Below are 24,891 nucleotides of genomic sequence, written 5' to 3'. Positions count from 1 at the left end.
AGGCGCCCTTGGAGGGTGAGCGTGATGATTTGTGTGTACGGAACTAAATCTCCACACCTAATGATTAATGTTTCCAACTGTGAGGAAACAACTGCGATAGCACGTTGGCTCAGTAGTTGGCGCTGCTAGCTCACAGCGAGAGGGACCTGGGTTCAATCGCACCCTTGGGTGACTGTTTGGAGTTTGCACATGCTCTGATTTCTTCCTGCAGTCTAAAGGTGTGCAGGTTAAGTTGATTTTTTAAAAATTCATTCATAGGATAAGGGCACCACTGGCCAGCATTCATTACACAGAGGGCAGTTCGGAGTAAACCACATTGCTGTGGGTCTGGAGTCACATGTAGGCCAGACCAGGTAAGGTTGGCAGTTTCCTTTAGTGACCCAGATAGATTTTTCATGACAATCGACAATGGATTTATGGTCATCATTAGATTCTTACTCCCAAAATTTTTATTGAATTCAAGTTCCACTATTGGCCATGGTTGGATTCAAACCCAGGTCCCCAGAACATTCTCTCAGTCTCTGAATTAACAATCCAGCGATAATACCACTAGGCCATCACCTTCCCTGGCCAGCTTTTTCCTGACGAAGGGCTTTTGCCTGAAACGTCGATTTTGCTGAAGCTCCTCGGATGCTGCCTGAAAAGCTGTGCTCTTCCAGCACCATTGATCCAGAATCTGGTTTCCAGCATCTGCAGTCATTGTTTTTACCTAAATGCCCATGGTGCCCAGGGATGTGCAGGCTAGGTGGATGAGCCATGGGAAACACAGGGTTACAGGAATGAGGGGGGGGGGGGGGGGGGGGTCTGGGTGGGAGTGTCAGTGTGGTCTCGATGGACCAAATGGTCTGCTCCCAGACTGTAGGATTAAAATGAACTGGATAATTGTGGAGAGAAGCAGGTGCTATGAAGCAGTTGGAGAAAGAATACAACAACAACACTGCCTGTTGCATTCCCCAGTGCAGACTGAGATTTCAGAGTTTCAGTTGAAAATAAACTTTATTTCTGCTATCAGCTCCCAGTCAGATAGTTACTGCCACCCTGCAGTGTCCAAATCAACAGGAGGGGGGGAGTGAAAGACCAACATGCGATTGGATGGCGCCTGGGTGCCGCCTACAAGTAAAGTTCCGGAGTAACTTGGAGGTGGAATGGTGCTGAAAGTGGGATCTTAGAGGGGAGAGGCCGAGCGGTTACTGAGGGCTCGGAGAGAGACAGGGAGGAGGAGGAGGGGGGTGCTATGTCAGCAGAGGGGTGTCCGCAGCTGGGCAGCTCCTGCGCCGAGGATCCGCCGCAGCAGCGCCTGTACTCGGAGGCAGCGGTGCGCTGTATCGCGGAGCTCCGGGAGCGGGCGCTGGGCGAGAGCGCGCACTGGCCGCTCGGTCTGCGGAATGAATTCCTGCTCAGGTTCCTGAGAGCCCGGGACTTCAACATCGAACAGGCACTGAAGGTGAGCTCAAAGGCAGGAGGACAGGGTTAGCAACAAAGACACACAATTCCCAGCAGCCGCAGGAGGAGGAGGAGGAGGAGGAGGAGGGAGGTACAGGGTTCCAACCTTGCTCAGCCTCCCAGCGCTGAGAGCGGTGGGCAGACTGGAACATCTCTCATGTTTCCAGTTCCCTTGACATCTGTCGCGGTAACTCGTTGGGGAAACTTTTCAGGAGCTGTGAGCAAAACAGAACAACAGAACCTGGGCTACTGCAAGGCTGTAGCAGAAGGGGACAGTAATTGCTGGAGAAAGGGAGCAGGATCTGTGGAGAGTTTCGAGAAGGGGGTCACTGCACTCAACACGAAATAACAACGCGCTGTGCATCTGCTCGGGAGGAAAACTTGGAGCAGACTGTAACTGTGCCACGGATTGTCTCTCTGTTAACAAATTATTTGGAGATGCCGGTGTTGGACTGGGGTGTACAAAGTTAAACATCACACAACACCAGGTTATAGTCCAACAGGTTTAATTGGTAGCACACTAGCTTTCGGAGCGACGCTCCTTCATCAGGTGATTGTGGAGGGCTCAATCCTAACACAGAATTTATACAGCAATCAACAGACAGGAGGGTTCCCTCTCAGTTGGGGAACACTTCAGTGGTCCAGGACATTCAGCCTCGGACCTTCGGGTGACCATCCTCCAAGGTGGACTTCGGGACAGGCAGCAGAGGAAAGTGGCCGAGCAGAGGCTGATCGCTAATTTCGGTACCCATAGGGAGGGCCTCAACCAGGACCTTGGGTTCATGTCACATTACAGATGACCCCACTGCACTATACACACACACAGATACTCCTACACACACACACACTCACATACACAGAGACACATGTACACACAGACGTGCACACAGACAGCCAGACACACCCTTACAGACACACACACTCACACATGCACCCCCTCACAGACTTAAGACACTCTGCACTCACTACACACACACATACACTTTCTCACACTCACAACCCCCAACCCAGACAGACACACATACACAGACAGACAAAGACCCACATGCACACATATATTTTGTGGGGTGAATTTGTACTTGCAGGGTTACATTGTGCTTTGCTCAAAAACTGCATGCATTCATGTAAAACTCTGAGCTCAAAAACTGCATTAATTTATATAAAACTCTATTATCTCAATTTTTAGATTAGAATCAGTCTAAGCATTATGGCATAGACAGAGAACACAGGGGGCTAACACCTTCAACATATTGTCTAGCTATCACCATTGTTAACAGCTAACCCGAGAATGCAACTTTTAAAAAAAAGGTTTTGTGATTTACACATGAAAGAAGTGAAACTATCCCTGTATTCTAACAGATGAAAGGCTTAAGAGTCAATCAATTTTTCAATGTATAATTTCAGTTACATCACACTGTAAATTTTTGCTATAAATTCTGTGTTACGATCGAGCCCTCCACTATCACCTGATGAAGGAGCGTCGCTCCGAAAGCTAGTGTGCTTCCAATTAAACCTGTTGGACTATAACCTGGTGTTGTGTGATTTTTAACTGTTAACAAAACTTTTCATAATGTTACAGACCGAGCTAAGTATTGCGGGTTGGATATAGTTCGGAGATGAAGGAATGACACTGTATAGTATGGGAGTTCTTGTGGTACAGTGGTAGTGTCTCTACCTCTGAGCCAGGAGTTCTGGGTTTATGTTGCAGCTACTCCAGAGAGGTGTGGTAACATGTCTGAACCGGTTGATTAGAAAGTATCTGGTCACTATTTGTATCTGACAAAAAAAAGTGAGGCTCCATGGTTGTGAAAGTTAGCTTTTAGTGCTAGAAAGTTTGGTGTGGTTCATTGACCACAACGGTTCAAAGCACTGAAATAAACAGGCCCTCACTTTCTGTGGTGACATTGATTCAGATCTGTTATGCTAGTATGGATCTGTAGCAGGAAGTGTCTTGTGGTTCAGTGGTTATGTCCCTACCTCTGTGCTAGGAGGACCAGGATTAAGTCCTATCTGCTCTGAAGGTGTGCCAGAGTCTATGGATGTAGTTGGTTAAGATGAATTTTATGATAGATTTAACAGCAGAGAGACACATCTCAGTCAATTGTATAGGTTCCAGATTTTCATGATTAACCAAATCTATGGCTTTGTCTGAAGGTGCAATGTGATTTGTCAAAATAATGGGGCGGTGATTACTTCATGGTATTATGCCTAGACTATTCATCCAGAGACCCATTCGTGTTTTGAGGACTCTGGTTCAGATCTCTTCATGGTAAATAGTGGAATTTCAATTCAATACAAACAGGATTTAAGGGTCTAATAATGACCATGAATCCATTTTCAATTGTCGGGAAAAACCCGTCTGGTTCACTAATGTCCTTTTAAGGAAGGAAATCTACCATCCTCACCTGGTCTGGCATGCATGTGACTCTAGACCCACAGCAATGTGGTAAACTCCCATCTGCCCTCAGGTCAGGATTTATTGAATAATTGCCCAATCAAGCCACTCACATTCTGTGAATGAATTTTTAAAAAATGTCTGCCTAATTTAACACTAAATTATGGACCATGTATTTATCAAGCCCCTTATTGAACATTACCTATAAAGTACTTTAAAAATAACTGTTGAAGTTGTGCTTTGGTTCAGTTGTGTATGTATTATTTGTATATTTGTATACGGTATCATAAATTTGCTCAGTAAAATCCTTCTCAATGTTGTAGAAATTAAATTTGATCAGGTTTGATTGCAGCCAATACAGTGAAAATGCTGAGTTTAATCAGAACTTAGATTCATAGAGATGTACAGCATGGAAACAGACCCTTCAGTCCAACTCGTCCATGCCGACCAGATATTCTAAATTAATCTTGTTCCATTTGCCAGCATTTGGCCCATATCACTCTAAACCCTCCCTATTCATACATCCATCTAGGTGTCTTTTAAATGCTGTAATTGTACCAGCCTCCACCACTTCGTCTGGCAGCTCATTCCATACACGTACCACCCTCTGTGTGAAAAAGTTGTCTCTTAAGTCCACTTTAAATCTCTCCCTTCTTACCCTAAACCTATGCCCTCTGGTTTTGGATTCCCCCACCTCATGGAAAAGATCCTGGCTGTTTACCCTATCCATGCCCCTCATGATTTTATAAACCTCTATCAGGTCGCCCCCTCAGCCTCCGACGGTCCAGGGCAAACAGCCCTAACCCATTCAGCCTCTGTCTATAGCTCATACCCTTCACCCTTGCAACATGCTTGTAAGTATTTTCTGAACCCTTAAAAGAGAAAATAACGTATTAGTTATACAACAAAAACATAATACGTAGTAAGTATTGATCCAAGTCAACAGAATGACTGGCATACACAAACACCTCTTTTTATTTTAATTCTCTCTCTTGAGTACAACTCATCTTCAGAAGTTTTCAAATTCCTCAAGAATGCTTAGACCAGTGTCAACATCGATGCACTTGAGAGCCTAACAATCCATCCAATTCCTTTAAATTCTTGCTAATCTTTACATTATATCATTTTTCAGTGTGGACCTTAGGTGCAATATTGACAATATCTCATTATTCTATAAAGATTCCTCTCATATAAAACATAGAAACAGGAGCAGGAGTAGATCATCCAGTCCTTTGAGTCTGCTCTGTCATTCAAGATTATCATGCTGATCCTGCTCCTTAATACCATATTCCTGTCTGCTCCTCATTCCCTTTGATGCCTTTTAAAATCTTAAAAAAGAGTCTATCTCCTTCTTGAAAATATCCAACAACCTGGCCTCCACAACCTCTGTGGTAGAGAATTCTTCAGGTTCACTACCCTTTGAATGAAGAATATATTGTCACCTCAGTCTGAAATGGTCTTCCCCATATCCTGAGACTGTGTCACCCAGCTCTAGGTTCCCCAATCAGTGAAACTACCTGCATCGAGTCTGTTCAGCCCTATTGGCATTGCTTATAGTCCAATCAGATCGCCTTTCATCCTTCTAAACTCTGGTTCAACTGGGCTGTATTCACTAATCTCTCCACATCGGGTAGCCCTGTCCTCTCTGGTTTAGTAAACATCTGCTGCAGTCCATCTAAGACAAGTAGATCCTTTCAAACCCAAACCCTAAACCTTCTGTTAGATAGAGAGATAATACTCTCGGTGTGGGCCCATCAAGGACCTGCAGGAAAGCATTCCTATTTCTGAACTCAAATCCTCTTGCAATGAAGGCCAATATACTATATACTTTCCTAATTGCTCACTGCACCTGCCTGTTTATTTTCACTGATCCCTTTGAATACCTACACTTCCCAATACATCACTTCTTAAAGAATATTCTTCCCTTCTGTTTTTCTCATTGAAGTGTATAACTTCACATTTCACCATGTTGAGGTTCACCTGCCATATGTTTGCTCATTCACTCAATTTGTCTAAATCACTTTGAAACCTTCTTAAACTCTAGCATTTTCCCCACTGTTGATGCTAACTGGTCTAATTCTCTGTATTTTCTCCCTTTTTGAACAGTGGTGTTATATTTGCCACTGCTCAATCTGTGGGAATTGCTCCATAGTCTGTTAAAATTTTGAAAGATGACGACCAATGTATTCAATATTTCCAGGGATTTGTCATTTGTTAACCCCATTAATATCCCAGCTCCATTTTTTTATTTACTTCCTTCAAATCCACTCTCTCACTGGGCACTTGGTTCTCTACTGTTTCTGGGAGGTTATCTGTGTCCTCTTTTTGTGAAGACAGGACCAGCTCCTGATCGTCAGGATTGATGCTTTTCCTGGCAATTTTATATGGCTCCTCTTTGGATCTGATGCTATCCCTAATTTCTTTTGTAAGCTAGGGCTCTTTTATTTTTGCACCAGAATAATTGTTTCACCAGGAATGAATAATTATTGTAGTTTGTGCACATGTTCTTGAAAAATGAACCACTAAAGATAATAGTGTTATTTTGCACCACAATTCTTAAATAAATGAAATTATTTAATTCACAGCAATAGCAGTTCTCCAAAAGTGAAAGGAAAGGAATATAGGGAGAACTAGCCATTTAGATACAGAACTGGCTTGAAGGTAGAAGACAGAGGGTCAGTGTGGGGCCCACTACTTTTCATCATTTAGGTAGATGATTTGGATGTGAGCATAAGAGGTATAGTTAGTAAGTTTGCAGATGACACCAAAATTGCAGGTGTAATGAACATGCTACCTCAGGTTACAACGGGATCTTGATCAGATGGGCCAATGGGCTGAGAAGTGGCAGATGGAGTTTAATTTAGATAAATGCGAGGTGCTGCGTTTTGGGAAAGTAAATCTTAGCAGGACTTATACACTTAATGGTAAGGTCCTAGGGAGTGTTGCTGAACAAAGAGACCTTGGAGTGCAGGTTCATAGCTCCTTGAAAGTGGAGTCGCAGGTAGATGGGATAGTGAAGAACGCATTTGGTATGCTTTCCTTTATTGGTCAGAGTATTGAGTACAGGAGTTGGGAGATCATGTTGTGGCTGTACAGGACATTGGTTAGGCCCCTTCTGGAATATTGTGTTAAATTCTGGTCTCCTCCTTATTGGAAGAAAGTTGTGAAACTTGAAAGGGTTCAGAAAAGATGTACAAGGATGTTGCCAGGGTTAGAGGATTTGAACCAGAGGGAGAGGTTGAATAGACGAGGGCTGTTTTCCCTGGAGCATCGGAGGCTGAGGGGTGACCTGATAGAGGTTTATAAAATCATGAGGGGCATGGATAGGGTAAATAGACAAAGTCTTTTCCCTGGGGTTGGGGAGTTCAAAACTAGAGGGCATAGGTTTAGGGTGAGAGGGGAAAGATATAAAAGAGACCTAAGGGGCAACATTTTCATGCAGAGGGTGGTACGTGTATGGAATAAGCTGCCAGAGAAAGTGGTGGAGGCTGGTACAATTGCAACATTTAAAAGGCATCCGGATGGGTATATGAATAGGAAGGATTTGGAGGGATATGGGCCAGGTGCTGGCAGGTGGGACTAGATTGGATTTGGATGTCTGGTCGGTATGGACGTGTTGGACCAAAGGGCGTGTTTCCGTGCTGTACATCTCTATGACTCTATTGCCTTTATACTCTTCTGAGGATTCACTCGATCTATCCTGTCTATACCTGACATGTGCTTCCTTCTTTTTCTTAAACAAACCCTCAATTTCTTTAGTCATCCAGCATTCCCTACACCACCAGGCTTCCCTTTCACCCTGACAGGAATATATTGTCTCTGGACTGTCATCTCATTTCTGAAGGCTTCCTATTTTCCAGCCGTCCCTTTACCTGTGAACCATCTGCCCCCAATCCGCTTTTGAAAGTTCTTGCCTAATACCATCAAAATTAACCTTTCTCCAATTTAGAACTTCAATTTATAGATCTGGTCTATCCTTTTCCATCACTATTTTAAAACTAATAGAATTATGGTCGCTGGCCCCAAAGTGCTCCCCTAGGTAAAAACAATGACTGCAGATGCTGGAAACCAGATTCTAGATTAGAATGGTGCTGGAAAAGCACAGCAGTTCAGGCAGCATCCAAGGAGCAGGAATATCAATGTTTCGGGCAAAACCCTTCATCAGGAATTGAGGCAGAGAGCCTGAAAGGTGGAGAGATAAATGAGAGGAGGGTGGGGGTGGGGAGAAAGTAGCATAGAGTTCAACAGGTGAATGGGGGTGGGGATGATGGTGATAGGTCAGAGAGGAGGGTGGAGTGGATAGGTGGAAAGGAAGATAGGCAGGCAGGACAAGTCATGGGGACAGTGCTGAACTGGAAGTTTGGATGACCTGAGAGTTGCAGTGGGAGAGGGACTCCTGAGATTCTTGTAGAGAGGGGAGGAAAACTTCTTCAAGGCAGGCATCCTTGCAAGAAGATTCGCAGTAGGGTTAAAATCAACGAGGTAAAAATAATGACTGCAGATGCTGGAAACCAGAAACGTCGATATTCCTGCCTGAACTGCTGTGCTTTTCCAGCACCACTGTAATCTAGACTCTGGTTTCCAGCTTCTGCAGTCATTGTTTTTACCTCGTTGATTTTAACCCTACTGCGAATCCTCTTGCAAGGATGCCTGCCTTGAAGAAGTTTTCCTCCTCTCTCTACAAGAATCTCAGGGAGTCCCTCTCCCACAAATTCCTCTCCATCTAAACCCTTAACACTATGGCAGTCCCAGTCTATGTTTGGAAAGTTAAAATCCCCCTACCGTAACCACCCTATTATTCTTACAGATAACTGAAATCTCCTTAACGAGGTAAAAACATTGACTGCAGATGCTGGAAACCAGAGTCTAGATTACAGTGGTGCTGGAAAAGCACAGCAGTTCAGGCAGGAATATCGACGTTTCCGGTTTCCAGCATCTGCAGTCATTATTTTTACCTCGTTGATTTTAACCCTACTGCGAATCCTCTAGCAAGGATGCCTGCCTTGAAGAAGTTTTCCTCCTCTCTCTACAAGAATCTCAGGGAGTCCCTCTCCCACTGCAACCCCCATGTCATTCAAACTTCCAGCTCAGCACTGTCCCCATGACTTGTCCTACCTGACTATCTTCCTTTCCACCTATCCACTCCACCCTCCTCTCTGACCTATCACCTTCATCCCCTCCCCCACTCACCCATTGTACTCTACGCTACTTTCTCCCCACCCCCACCCTCCTCTTATTTATCTCTCCACCCTTCAGGCACTCTGCCTCTATTCCTGATGAAGGGCTTTTGCCCAAAATATTGATTTTCCTGCTCCTCGGATACTACCTGAACTGCTGTGTTTTTCCAGCACTACTCTAATCTCGAACCAAAGTGCTCCCCCACTGACACCGAAGTCACATGCCCTGCCTTATTTCCCAAGAATAGGTCAAGTTTTGCAACTTCTGTTAAGGGTACATCGATATACTGAATCAGAAGATTTTCTTGTACACTCTTAACAAATTCCTCTCCATCTAAACCCTTAACACTATGGCAGTCCCAGTCTGTGTTTGGAAAGTTAAAATCCCCCTACCGTAACCACCCTATTATTCTTACAGATAACTGAAATCTCCTTAATTTCCTGCTGACTATTAGTGGGTCTACAATACAATCTCAAGGTCATCATCCCTTTCTTATTTCTCAGTTCCACCCAAGTAACTTTCTTGGATGTATTTCTGGGAAGATCTGCCCTCTTAGTACAGCTGTAATTTATCCCTTATCAAAAACACCACTCCCCCTTCTCTCTTGCCTCTCTTTTTGTCTTTTAGAACATTTAGCTCCTCGGCATGCTCCAATGAATCGCAGCGCAAGCTGAAGGAACAACATCTCATCTTCAGACTTTACAGCCTTCTGGCCTCAATATTGAGTTCAACATCTTCAAATTGTGAACCAATTCCCATTCCTTCCCTATCTTTTGGCTTTATTGGTTACATTCTTTGTCACCAAGTTCTCTCAGTGGGATTGCCTGCCCTTTTCAGTCTGGCAATTAGACACACCATTGTTCTGCCATTCTCACATTCCCATTATTTAATTGGAACTATCAACATCCTTTCTCCCCCTGCACTCCAACCCCCCCTCTCCATCCACCAAAGCATAATTGCAGTCCCCTCCACACTTCACATCAACCCTGAAGAGTCATTTAGCCTCGAAACGTTAGCTTGCTCTCTCTCTCCAGGGATGCTGCCTGTCCTGTGATCTCCAGCATTTGTTGTTCTCAATCATGCAGTTTTGTAACCGAGACTTTCCTGCACCGTTGAGGAAATGCAAACCGACACAACAATTTAGTTATCATCTATTGACATCTTTTTAGCAAAGTTAACTGTCATTCTTTGTAGTCAAGGTTAAGCACCACAATTTCTTACAGAAAATGTATGACCAAGTTCTCAAAGCAAACTGTTAAAAATGTGAGTCTGTATACATAACCAACCATTTTAGTGTTAACCCTATTTGTCAGGACAAGAAAATAATTAGGAAAGACCCTTTAATTGAATTGAATTGAATTCATTGTCATGTGTACCGAGGCACAGTGAAAAGCTTTGTGTTGCGAGCAATACAGGCAGATCACAGAGTCAAGGAGTATAGATTGTAAATAATAAGTAAACAGCGACAAAAACAAAAACACAGATGCAGGCGAATGTTAAGAGTTTGTTTGTCCATTCAGTATCCTAACAACAGTACTATAGAAACTGTTTTGAAACCTGCTGGCGCGTGTACCTTCTCCCCGATGGTAGAGGTTGTAGAAAAACATTGCCAGGGTGGGATGGATCTTTGAGAATGCTGGCGGCCTTTCCTTGACAGTGGGCCTGGTAGATGGATTCTATAGATGGGAGGTTGGCCTTTGTGATTGTCTGGGCCGAGTTCACCACTCTCTGTAACTGTCTCCGATCTTGAATGGTACAGTTGTCATACCAGGTAGTGATCCATCCAGACAGAATGCTCTCGATGGTGCGCCTATAAAAGTTGGCGAGGGTATTCACCGTCATGGCAAATTTCCTCAGCTGCCTGAGGAAGAAGAGATGGTGTTGAGTCTTTGTAACCAGTGCATCCACATGAAGAGTCCAAGAAAGCTTGTTATGGATGACCACTAGAACACTGATGAGATTTACATTCAGAAATGTAAGTGGGTAAAGAGTTGACAGTATCATTTCAATAAGCATGTCTATGATGTTTATGCATTTGAGGAACAATCCTTTAACCATAAAAAATCTGGGAAACATTGACCTGAGGAACAGGCAAGTACTTTTTGATACTTTTCCTTTTGGTATTCTTTGGAGTGAACTCGAAGATTATGCAACAGTTCTCTTCATATTTTGTTTGGGGATGTGCTATAATAAGCCACATCCTGTAAATATTAAAATCACTAGAGATTTGCTCCTGAATTGAAGGAGAAGTTCCAACATGGATAAGGCCCGATGACACCTCTCCAAGCATGGTTAAAGAGATGGGATAGGTGCATTATAAATGCACAGCTCTTACTCATATCTTCAGTTGAGTCACAATTGTTCTTTCACATTCGGAATTAGCTTGTGTATCACAGTTTCTATTTAAAAAGCAGACAAATCAGAGCCAGAAAAATACAGGATTATTGGCCCAACACATCTCATCAGGAAGATGAACAGCAATGTCCTAAGAAATGCTCTTTATTAACAATAAGGGGTGAAATAACAATTTGGGTGGCATGGTAGCTCAGTGGCTAGCACTGCTGCCTCACAGCACCAAGGATTCTGTCCATGTGGAGTTTGCACATTTTCCCCGTGTCTGCATGGGTTTCCTCCGGGTGCTCCGGTTTCCTCCCACAGTCCAAAGATGTGCAGGTCAGTTGAATGGGCCGTGCTAAATTGCCCATAATGTTAGGTGCATTAGTCAAAGGGAAATGGGTCTGGGTGGGTTACTCTTCGGAGGGTTATTGTGAACTGGTTGGGCCGAAGGGCCTGTTTACACACTGTAGGGAATCAAATCTAATCTACACTATGAGAAAGGGAGGGTCCATTAGAAGTAATGAACATGGTTTTTAGAATAGACAAATTGTATCTATAGGCTTAATGGAGTTTTCTGAAGAAGCAACAATACTAGTGGATAAGTTAATCTGTTTGACATTTTCAGAAAATCTTAAAAGAATGTATTACACATAATGTTACTAGTGTGATATATTCATATAATATCAGTGAAAATTTGATAAACTAGGAAAGAAATTGTATTCCGTGCTTGTGGATGGAGATGGGTTATTCCGTGTACATCTGAATTTGATACTCACTGCTTTTATGAATGAGATTTACGTGAATATTGGGATATGATGAACAAGTTTGCAGATAATGTGAGAATTTGTACAGATTTAACTCTGTAGTGATGTACAGTGTTCTACACATTCCAAACTAGCTGACCAAGTATCCACCATAATTAAACCTCAGCTACAAAGCTGAGTTAAACTGGTCACACAAACAAATATTTGTATTTATAGCCCCACATTAAAGACAGCCAATCCTTTTATCGCACATTGCATTGTAAGTTAAATTGCAAATTTACAGGACCTTCCCCTGTGACAATAATGCATTGTGGAATCAGTTCAGCAGTGCAGTGCTATTCTATAAAGTAATGATGTCCATCTGAGTTGTCATCAAACTGCTATTGCCCCAATCTCTCAATTCAGATTCCTAACTCTCTTGTTTTGTTTTTAAAATTTAAAGGGCAAGGAATTTATATATTTGACAGTTCCACAGGTGTAACAGGCCTTTTATGTACATTCTTGTCACTGTGAAAAACCAACCTCGCTCTGGCAAAAATAGGGTCAGCACTGAGGTCAAATGATTTTGTTGAGTTTGGCTACCTGATGTGCAGGAATGATTTTAGAACATAGAACATTACAGCACAGTACAGGCCCTTCGGTCCTCAATATTGCGCTGACCTGTGAAGCCCATCTAACCAACACTCTTACATTTTCATCCATATGTTTATCCAATGACCCTTAAAGTTGGCAAGTCTACTACTGTTACAGCAGTGTGTTCCACACCTCTACTACTCTGAGTAAAGAAACTACCTCTGACATCTGTCCTATATCTACCACCCCTCAATTTAAAGCTATGTTCCCTCATGCTAGCCATCACCATCTGAGGAAAAAGGCTCTCACTGTCCACCCTATCTAACCCTCTGATTATCTTATATGTCTCAATTAAGTACCTCTCAACCTTCTCTCTAATGAAAACAGCCTCAAGTCCTTCAGGCTTTCCTCATAAGACCTTCCCTCCATACTAGACAACATCCTTGTAAATCTCCTCTGAACCCTTTCCAAAGCTTCCACATCCTTCCTATAATGCGGTGAGCAGAACTGTATGCAATACTCCAAGTGCACCCACACCAGAGTTTTGTACAGCTGCAGCATGACCTCTTTGCTCCGAAACTCAGACCCTCTACAAATAAAAGCTAACACACTGTATGCCTTCTTAGCAATCTTGTCCCTCTGGGTGGCAACTTTCAGGGATCTATGTACATGGACACCGAGATCTCTCTACTCATGTATGTTACCAAGAATCTTACCATTAGCCCAGTACTCTTTATTCCTGTTGCTACTTCCAAAGGGAATCACCTTTCTGCATTAAACTCCATTTGACACCTCTCAGCCCAGCTCTGCAGCTTATCTATGTCCCTCTGTAACCTGCAACATCCTTTGGCACTACCCACAACTCTACCGACCTTAGTGTCATCTGCAAATTTACTAACCCATCCTTCTATGCCCTCATCCAGGTCATTTATTTAAATGACAAATGGCAGTGGCCCCAAAATAGATCCTTGTGGTACACCATTAGTAACTGAACTCCAGGATGAATATTTCCCATCAACCACCGCCTTCTGTCTTCTTTCAGCTAGCCAATTTCTGATCCAAACCACAAAATCACCCTCAACCCCATGCCTCCACATTTTGCTGAGTTTGGGTATCTGACGTGCAGGAATGATTTTGCTGAGTTTGAATATTTGATATGCAGGAATGCCCTTTATTTTATTCACCCAACCCTAGAAGTTTTCCAAGTTGTGGTGGGACTTCTAGATTCGGGGATCCAGTGCCAATTTAGCAAAGAAAGGGAGCCCTTTCATCTCCGTGAAACTTTGGGCCCTTCTGTTAAAATTCTTTCTGTTTTGTTCTTTCTCTGCTAACTCCTCAGTCCATGCAATCCTCTGAGCACCGTTTGTTGTTCCAACTATGGTGTATGCTGTATCCTTTGGCATCCCATTGGATAGTAGAGTTGTGCTGGAGATCTCTTCAGTTTTATTTGCCTCTGTAAGAACCTCCTGAATGCAACTTTTTGTCCCAAGTTTTTAGCTAATCCACCTTTGGCCCAGTGTTCATATTTGAAACATGTCTCAATAATGGATTGACAGCTAAAGCAAAGCTCACTGGAAACAAAGCTGAAAATGACCTTGACAATTTTTGGCAGAATCATGTCTGTTCAAGTTTGGCTGCAAATCAGATTGCTGCAATGAATGTAACTCCATATTACAGCTTTCATGGTGAATCTTAGCTAACAAATCCAACATTTCTTAAAAAGAATCTACATTAGCATTTTGCTTTGAACTCCGTTACCAGGCTAATGGTAGGAGTGATGCAGTACCTCTGTTGCATTCTGGCTGCAATGTTTTTCCTTAGCAAATGGCATAAATCCTCTTCAAACATTTAAATATTTATACTTCCAGCAGAAAGGTTGCAAAATGTTGTCAACATCCCAAAAATCAATTACCCCTCTTGTTCATTTCCTCATTACCTTTGTTTAGAGTTTGCAAATCGTACAAATCTACAATAATGAAATGAGGTTTCTATGGAATAACTGTGTGTGGAACAAAAGGTCACAGTTTAACTTTCATTATTAGTTTAAAGAGTGCTCTCTGAAATGGGAAAATAAAAACAAATAAATGTAGACTTTGAGGCTGCTACAACATTATAGTGTTTATTGTTGGATTAGTCATTTAAAGACCTACACTATTATTTCCGACAACTTGCACTCAAAGGTTGATTTGAGAATTTGAATTCACATGAAAACAAAATCTAGAAATAAGAAAACAGCAACAGTAAAAATGACTGTGTGGTTGTTGGATTGTTGTAAAAATTACATTGGGTTTAATAATGTCCTATAGATAAGACACATGTTGTCAACATCCCAAAAATCAATTACCCCTCTTATTCATTTCCTCATTACTTTTGTTTTGAGTTTGCAAATCGTACAAATCTACAATAATGATTTGTAAGGCCATCCTTACCCAGCCCAGGCCTGTACCCTTCAAAATTAGACTAACCAACATAGGGTTGTATTAGGGGAGAAAGTGAGGTCTGCAGATGCTGGAGATCAGAGCTGGAAATGTGTTGCTGGAAAAGCGCAGCAGGTCAGGCAGCATCCAGGGAACAGGAGAATCGACGTTTCGGGCATAAGCCCTTCTTCAGGAATGAGGAAAGTTTGTCTTTCCTCATTCCTGAAGAAGGGCTTGTGCCCGAAACATCGATTCTCCTGTTCCCTGGATGCTGCCTGACCTGCTGCGCTTTTCCAGCAACACATTTCCAGCATAGGGTTGTATTAAACTGCTGAAAGAGCACCAAGAATAAAATGGATCAGGAAACTTGGCTGCATCTAAACAGAACACAGTAAAGTCACATCTACTTCTACTGCTTGTGCAAAGAACTCCTCACGACCATCTGCAGACTGGGGCCAAAGTTGGGAAAGCTGTCATACAAACGAGTGAAACAACAGCCAGGCACAATCATGCTCACACAACACTTGGACGTATTTATGAATCAAATTTCTTCATCAATATTCCTGAGTGTGTTGTGACCCAGCTCAGCATTGACCATGGATGCCACAAGGCTCATTGCTTCTTCAGGTGAAATATAATCATGGAAATCTCCTGACAGATACCACTTACTGTCCTCCCTTAGCTGATATTCTTCCATGTTAAAAAGAACTTGGGGAGTGAGCACACAATGTAGTTTGGTTAGGGGGCCACAATGTCCCTGAAAGAGAGAAGTGTGTGTGACAACATTGGCCAAGTCCTGAAGGATACAGTTTCCAAACTAGGCTTGTAGCAAGATGTGAGCAAATAAATAATTAGTAGTAACCATCCTGACTATGCCCTGACTAGTCTTACTGATTTCACACATCTCTGTTCATGAATTATTGGTTGCAGTGGTCACTGTACACTCTCAGGATGTGTTGTCTCTGTGCTAATTTGTTCCCTGTAACTGCAGTCACTGAGCTGCGGATATCTTGGAAAAAAACCCAGCAAAAGTGGTGATCATACAGTTTTCCTGGGGCTTCCATGGACCTTCTGTATGTGATTTCAGATATTTCAACTGGAAGGGTAGGCTTTGTTGTTAAAGACGTCCTTTAAATGATGAAAGCTTTTGACAGTGAAGCCATAAAGAGAAAATGTTCCCAATTATCATGGATCCCAAAACCGTGGTCATAAATTTGAGATAGCCATTAATAAATTGAAATAATTTTACACAGGCCGGTATCCTGTCACCAAACCCCCCCTTTATTTACATGTGCCCAAGTACACAGGCTGTGGCTAACCAGCTCACAGTCCCTGAACAGAGGAGATTTTCATCTCCTGGTTATATATTTTTTTGCAATTATAAATGTATTCGCAACTGTATCCAAAAAAAAGTGAACAGTGCTGTAACTTTCTTGAGTGAAGATCATTTCAACTGCTAGTATTTTAAAACGTATATCTTAGCAGTCGAAACACACTGGAACACAATGAGCTCTATTGCTGTTTAGAATACAGCTCATGTACAGATTAGATTCCAACACGGTGGAAACAGGCCCTTCGGCCCAACCAGTCCACACCGACCCTCCAAAGAGTAACCCACTCAGACCCATTTCCCTTTGACTAATGCATCTAACACTATGGGCAATTTAACATGGCCAATTCACTTAGCCTGCAGGAAGAAACCAGAGCACCCAGAGGAAACCCACACAGACACGGGGAGAATGTGCAAACCCAAGAGTGGAATCAAACCTAGGACCCTGGTGCTATGAGGCAGCAGTGCTAACCACTGAGCCACCGTGCCGCCCTACCTCAGGTTTGAATAAATTTGTACAATTAAATGTATTCACTGAATACGACAATAATTACAAAAAAGTCCAGAAATTTCCAGAAAGAGTTTTATTTTTACTGGCCTTTAGAAAGGGGTCTTCAGAATAGCAGAAAATGTGGCTCTGGATTATGCATCATTTAGTGAACCCAGCCCAAAGACTGCTGCATACCTAGCTTTCACCATTTGTCTTCAGACATAAGATGAGTTTTTGGTACTTGCTTTGTAAGCTCTTTGGGAAACATGACATGCCTGTATTCCTACTGGTCATTATAATAGAGTTTTACTATCTTCTCCCTTTCTCTGAAGCACAGGTTTATATATGTCCGAGTAGTAGATTTGTTTGTTTGCCATGACTGTCTCTCCGTTAGTACCGGTTCAGTGAGAAATGACAATCTGACCACACACCCAGCTCTGTGGTTATATATTTTTTTCTTTGTTTTTTTTCATTTTTTTTCTTTTTTTTTTAAACCCCCACACTACCACCTAAGTGCGGTAGTGCTTATTTTATCCCCACCACCCATGGTGTGTGTGTGCAGGTGTGAGACACAGTGAAAGACACAAAGTGCACGAATCTTTATTCAATTTCCACCACCAGGAAGACAGGAAAACACCCGGGTGGCCAGTGACAAACACTGCCCTTCACATCAAAGGGCAGTGCTGTGTGATCAAAACAGTGAAGGGGAGGGTAGGGACTAAATCAAAATAGAATTGGAGGGAGAAAAGCTCTGTGGTTATATATTTTTTTTGAGGGTAGGGACTAAATCAGAATAGAGTTGGAGGGAGAAATATCTCCTGTTTATTTATTTTTTTTTTCGTGCTCCTTTCTCTTTTACCTTTTTTTTTAAACCCCCACACTACCGCCTAAGTGCGGTAGTGCTTATTTTATCCCCTGCACCCATGGTGTGTGTGTGTGCAGGTGTGAGACACAGTGAAAGACACAAAGTGCACCAATCTTTATTCAATTTCCACCACCAGGAAGATAGGAAAACACCCGGGTGGCCAGTGACAAACACTGCCCTTCACATCAAAGGGCAGTGCTGTGTGATCAAAACAGTGAAGGGGAGGGTAGGGACTAAATCAAAATAGAATTGGAGGGAGAAAAGCTCTGTGGTTATATCAGTCAGCCAGGGCTTGCCTGATTGGCCCATGTTAACAACCTCAGTCAATTACCTCATAGTCAATGAGGTCAACCTGATTCCAGTCGCTACGTAAATCTAGTGAGGAAATCAGAAAAAACAGATCTATCAGAATGGTAGGCTGTGAATGTGGAGGTGCCAGTGCTGGACTGGGGCGGACAAGGTCAGAAGTCACACAACACCACAAGCTTTCATAAAGCTGCCCTTTTCTCAGGTGAAGTCTTCACCTGACTTTATCTAACAAAGGAGCAGCGCTCCAAAACGTTGTGATTTTAAATAAACCTGTTGGACTATAACCTGATGTCATGTGACTTCTGACCAGAATGGTAAGAGTCTAGAATGGGAAGAATCTAGAATTTACTACCAAATAGAGTGGTTGAAGCATTGGCATAGATGCATTTAAATTCACATGAGAGAGAAATGAATCAAAGAATAAGTTAACAGGGGTAGAGTGGGAACACATTCAAATAAAATAGACAATGGACCAAAGGACCCATTTCTGTATTTTTAGTTCGGTATAAGATAATTAATTTGAAATAGCCATAGTCATAGAGATGTACAGCATGGAAACAGACCCTTCAGTCCAACTTGTCAACACCGACCAGGTATTCTAACCTAATCTAGTCCCATTTGTCAGTACTTGGCCCATATCCCTCCAAACCCTTCCTATCCATATACCCATTCAGCTGCCTTTTCAATGCTGTAATTGTATCAGCTTCCACCACCTTCTATGGCAGCTCATTCCAAACATGTACCACCTTCTGTATGAAAAAGCTGCCTCTTAGGTCCCTTTTATATCTTTCCCCTCTCACCCTAAACCTATGCCCTCTAGTTCTGGACTCCCCACCCTGGGAAAAATACCTTATCTGTTTATCCTATCCATGATCCTCATGATTTTGTAAACCTCTATAAGGTCACCCCTCAGCCTCTGACACTCCAGGGAAAACAACCCCAGCCTATTCAGCCTCTCCCTATAGCTCAAATCCTCCAACCCTGGCAATATCCTTTTCTGAACCCTTTCAAGTTTCACAACATCCTTCCAATAGGAAGGAGACCAGAATTGTACACAATGGAATCTAACTTGGTCGATCCCAACATTTTTATACAAAGCATAAAGTAAGTAAATCATTATATTTTGTTTTTAGGCCAGTGGATTTGAAATCAGGACTAGGTGACTGACAGAATTTGGTGCTGTGATTTACCCTTGGCAGTATGAGAACCTTCAATAGATGAGAGGTTTTGCCCTGTGTAAATGTATGGACACTGAGAGTTTCATACTGTGCTAGGATCTTGCAAACTGTAACAAGCTATCAAATTGCTTTGTATAACTAGAAATATCATGAATCAAAGCTAATTCCTTTCATTATGACAGTCGGTGTGGAGTTTGCACATTCTTCCCGTGAATGTGTGCTTCAGTTACCTCCCAAATGTTTAAGTGCAAGTTTGGTGGATTGGCCATGGGAAATTACCCCACAGATTCCAGGGATGTGTAGCCTACGTGAATTACCCATGGTAAATGCGGGGGTTAAGGGGATACGGTGGGTCTGGGTGGGATGTTCTTTGGAAACCTGGTGCAGACTGGATGGGCTGAATGGCCTGCTTCCACGCTGTTTTCTTTTCTCTCTGAGAACCTAGTCAATTTGTGCTGATATAAAGTGCATGATGCCAACAGTGTGCGTTCAACTCATGCCCTGGCAGAGGTTACTTATGGAAAACTCTCTTTCTCACCTCTTCCCTCAGGCATGGTAGCTCACAAAACCACAAGTGCGATGTAGACAGTGTGATTTCTATATATTTACAATATTATTTATTTTAAGTTTGGATTTTTGAATTTTGAATGATGATTTATGGATGTTTCCTGTGTGTCTGAGTTAACAATTAACTTGGCATTTTTGTAGCCATAGTGTGCCTTTTAAAATAATTTGAGGAAGTGGCTTTCAGAACTAACGGGTTTCTATTTACATTAGGAGGGTTTACAAACAAGAAAGGTAAATCATTATGCATCAAGGTTTCTGTTAAAAAATTCTAGAATTTTCTAAGCTGAAGGGGAAAGTTTTTTTTTGTTTTTAACTTTTAGATGGATATATAAATCTGTGCTTCTGAGAAAGAGAGAAGATAGTAACTCAGAATAAGGAGTTTAGTGATGCTTCAGATCGGAAGTGTTTGGATAGAACTCTGAAGAGGTTACTTGCAGCACAGAACATTTAAACTCCAATATACACCAGCTGGGATCTCAACTCATGGTAACTTAAGCAGTTCCACGTATTGAAAAATATTTTTTCTCTTTCTGGTGTGAGCACTGTACAAGTGGAGCTTTTGGGTACTGTCAAGGATTATTCCATGATCTGTAAAAGAGTGTTTTGGAATATTGGGCTTATATTTCTCCCATATGTTCCAAAATCTTTGAAGATATATTTACATGTAAATAATTTTGTCTATTCTAATTTATCTCCATTTTCTTCGCTTAATCAACTTTGGACGCTTGTGTTTCAGTGAGTTCAGTAACTGGACTTGAAATGTTAACTCTGCTTTCTTCCCGTAGATGCTGTCAGCCCTGCTGATTTTCTCCAGCAATTTCTGTTTCTCTTTCAGAACTCCAGTATCTGCAGTTCATTGTTTTATTTGAATTATTTGTGGAATTCGAATGCGATGGGATTTGAATCTGAATTCTAAAGTCAGTGTCACTTACACAATAAATACATCTTACAAAGTCTACCTGTCAAGGCCAGTTTGACACCCAAGTATTGGATGCAGAAGCCTAGATGTTGGATCATTTTTCAAGCCACTAGGCAAATCTCCTAAATGTACAAAATGGTGACCCGGAAACACGTGCACATTTTCAACTGAAAATGAGCTTGCTGCCATATTGGGGCAGAACAGACCAGCGATATCCTTTATCCAAAACAATCACACCACTTGATTGTTTTTAGTTATTCTTCCATAGGTAGGATTTGCAGGGTCAGCATTTGTTGTCCATCCCTTGAATGGAGCTGTTTACTGAGTCATTGCTGAGGGGAGTTAAGGGTTAACCTCACCATCAACATTGTGAATAATTAATCCTGTTTAACTGGTTTTCTAATGCTCAAAAATAGTCACCACAATGACTCAACTACAGTAGTCTATATTACAAAGGACTTGCACATAATTTGCTTTGTCACTATGAATATCCATTCTTCAGCTGTTTCTATTTTGATCCCAGATTATGTTTTTACTGGATAGGTCAGATCCCAGCCTGAAAACTGGTTTACAAGATAATCTTTTGCATTGTTTCGTTTTTATGGTTTAATTCAGTTGGCCAGATGGCTGGTTTGTGCTGCAGAATAATTGCAATGGTGTGGGTTCAATTCCTGTACCAGCTGAGGTTACCATGAAGGGTTCTCCTTCTCAGCCTCTCTGCTCGGCTGAGGCACGCTGACCCACAGGTTAAACCCACCACCAGTCGTCTCTGTCCAATTGAGAACAACCCTATGATCCAGTTAGTCTATGGCAACTTACCTTTATACTAAAATTTGTCATTAAAATCCTGTCATGTGCCATTTATATGGTCTTCAAGTTACTAACAAGGTAATTCAGTGAGTTTGTCCAACAGCAAGAAGTTTAAAATTGCCTTCCTGCTCCATACAGGATCCAGTCGACCTCATGATCAACTAGTGTTAAATTCTGTTCATTATCAATGTGATCAGTGGTTACTTAGACATTAGCACCTTCAAAACATGACATGCTGAACTGTGATTTTGAAAAGTAAAAACAAATGCTAGCATTATCTTTCCATTATAGACAATAGGTGCAGGAGTAGGCCATTCTGCCCTTCAAGCCAGCACCACCATTCATTATGATCATGGCTGATCATCCACAATCAGTATCCTGCCTTATCCCCATAACCCTTGATTCCACTTTCCTTAAGAGATCTATCCAACTCTTTCTTGAAAGTATCCAGAGACTGGGCCTCCACAGCCTTCTGGGGCAGAGCATTCCACACACTCTCCACTCTCTGGGTGAAGAAGTTTCTCCTCAACTCTGTTCTAAATGGCCTACCCCTTATTTTTAAACTGTGTCCTCTGGTTCGGGACTCACCCATCAGCGGAAACATGCTTCCTGCCTCCAAAGTGTCCAATCCTTTAATAATCTTATACATCTCAATCAGATCCTCTCTCAGTCTTCTAAACTCAAGGGTATACAAGCCCAGTTGCTCCGATCTTTCAGCGTAAGATAGTCCCGCCATTCCGGTAATTGACCTTGTGAAGCTACGCTGCACTCCCTCAATAGCCAGAATGTCTTTCCTCAAATTTGGAGACCAGAACTGCACACAATACTCCAGGTGTGGTCTCACCAGGGATCTGTACAGCTGCAGAAGAATCTCTGTTTCTATACTCAATTCCTCTTGTTATGAAGGCCAGCATGCTGTTAGCTTTCTTCACTATCTGCTGTACCTGCATGCTTGCTTTCATTGACTGATGTATAAGAACACCTAGATCTCTTTGTACTGCCCCTTTACCTAACTTGACTCCATTTAGGTAGTAATCTGCCTTCCTGTTCTTGCCATCAAAGTGGATAACCATACATTTATCCACATTAAACTGCATCTGCCATGAATCTGTCCACTCACCTACCCTGTCCAGGTCACCCTGTAATCTCCTAACATCCTCCTCACATTTCACCCTGCCACACAGCTTTGTATCATCAGCAAATTTGCTAATATTACTTTTAATACCATCATCTATATCATTAATGTATATTGTAAAAAGCTGCAGTCCCAGCACTGATCCCTGCGGTATCCCACTGGTCACTGCCTGCCATTCCGAAAGGGAGCTGTTTATCACTACTCTTTGTTTCCTATCAGCCAATCAATTTTCAATCCAAGTCAGTATTTTGCCCCCAATACCATGCGCCCTAATTTTGCTCACTAACCTCCTATGTGGGACTTTATCAAAGGTTTTCTGAAAGGCCAGGCACACTACAGCTACTGGATCTCCCTCATCCATCTTCAGAGTTACATACTCAAAAAATTCAGAAGATTAGTCAAGCATGGTTTCCCCTTCATAAATCCATGCTGACTCCAACCTATCCTGTTACTGCTACCCAGATGTGTCGTAATTGTATCCTTTATAATTGACTCCAGCATCTTTCCCATCGCTGAGGTCAGACTAACTGGTCTATAATTCCCTGTTTTCTCTCTCCCTCCTTTCTTAAAAAGTGGGACAACATTAGCCACCCTCCAATCTACAGGAACTGATCCTGAATCTATAGAACATTGGAAAATGATCACCAATGCTTCCACGATTTCTCGAGCCACCTCCTTCAGTACCCTGGGATGCAGACCATCAGGCCCCGGGAACTTATCAACCTTCAGACCTAACAGTCTCTCCAACACCAATTCCTGGCAAATATAAATTCCCTTCAGTTCAGGTCCTTCAGCCACTATTACCTCCGGGAGATTGCTTGTGTCTTCCCCAGTGAACACAGATCTGAAGTACCAATTCAACTCTTCTGCCATTTCTTTGTTCCCTGTAATATATTCACCCGTTTCTGTCTTCAAGGGCCCAATTTTAGTCTTAACTATTTTTTTTCCTTTCACATACGTAAAAAAGCTTTTACTATCCTCCTTTATATTTCTGGCCAGTTTACCTTCATACCTCATTTTTTGTCTGTGTATTTCCTTCTTAGTAACCCTCTGTTGTTCTTGAAAAGCTTCCCAGTCCTCCGTTTTCCCACTCATCTTTGCTATGTTATACTTTTTCTCTTTTGACTTTATACGTTTCTTAACTTCCCTCATCAGCCACGGTCACCCCTGCCTCCTCTTAGGATCTTTCTTCCTTTTTGGAATGAACTGATCCTGCATCTTCGGCATTATACCCAGAAATACCTGCCATTGTTACTCCACTGTCATCCCTGCTAAGGTATTGCACCATTGAACTTTGGCCAGCTCCTCCCTCATAGCTCCATAGTTCCCTTTATTCAACTGAAATATTGTCACTTCCGATTGTACCCTCTCCCTCTCAAATTGCAGATTGAAGCTTATTGTATTATGGTCACTACTTCCCAATGGCTCCTTCACTTCGAGGTCCCTGATCAAATCCGTTTCGTTGCACAATACCAGATCCAGAATTGCCTTCTCCCTGGTCGGCTCCAGCACCAGCTGCTCGGAGAATCCATCTCTGAGGGACTCCACAAAGTCTCTTTCTTGGGGTCCAGTACCATCCTGATTCTCCCAGTCTACCTGCATGTTTAAATCCCCCATAACAAACTTAACATTATTATAGAGAGGATTCCATTTACTGTCGTCAGTTACATAGCTTTAAACTTGTAACATTCTTTTCACAGCTACTGTCAAATTACCATAAATGGAGAGCAGAATGCCCTGAGATTTGTGCAGATCTGAGGCCTTTAACAGTTATGGGCCTCCTCAAGGCTGGCTACCATGGGGTTTTAAGATCTCGCGATTCCACTGGAAGCAGGGTTTTAATATACAAAATTGGTGAGTACTGCATCTTCCAGGTTTTACACTCAATTTCTTTGGCTGCTTCAAGCACTTATTAACAGAATAAACCATTAACCCGCCGATGTGTATAATTCCCTGAATGTGAGTTATTCATTGATCTGTGTGAAGAGTTGTAGTTGTGACATACACTCTTTTTGTTTGTGAGGAATGTTCAAATACATCCACTGGGTGTACAGAGACATCCCTTAACTGAGGGAAAAGCACAACTGAACAAACTGCATTTATCATTCCAGATCAAGGTAGGGTAATAATGCAACACCTTGATGACATTCAGTGTCGTCATAGTAACAGTATTGCAACACA

The 24,891-nt window shown here is 42.3% G+C and overlaps 1 protein-coding gene across 1 annotated transcript in view; it reads left to right on the top strand.

Annotated features, from left to right (window-relative positions):
- Positions 1–1,166: 1,166 nt before the first annotated feature.
- The window catches only part of ttpa (tocopherol (alpha) transfer protein), a 44,812-nt gene continuing 21,087 nt past the window's right edge, over positions 1,167–24,891 (top strand). The window contains exons 1-2 of the mRNA XM_043689296.2: positions 1,167–1,444; positions 24,411–24,564. Of these exons, the coding sequence (XP_043545231.1) occupies positions 1,235–1,444; positions 24,411–24,564 (364 nt within the window). The 5' untranslated portion in view covers positions 1,167–1,234. The remainder of the gene's footprint in view (positions 1,445–24,410; positions 24,565–24,891) is intronic.

The sequence above is a fragment of the Chiloscyllium plagiosum genome, unplaced genomic scaffold (genome assembly GCF_037043375.1).
Source record: "Chiloscyllium plagiosum isolate Xiang-an unplaced genomic scaffold, Cpla_swu_hap1 HiC_scaffold_4, whole genome shotgun sequence".
Taxonomy (NCBI): domain Eukaryota; kingdom Metazoa; phylum Chordata; class Chondrichthyes; order Orectolobiformes; family Hemiscylliidae; genus Chiloscyllium; species Chiloscyllium plagiosum.
The sequence above is the reverse complement of the archived record's forward strand: the minus strand, read 5'-3'. Positions and strand labels throughout refer to the sequence as shown.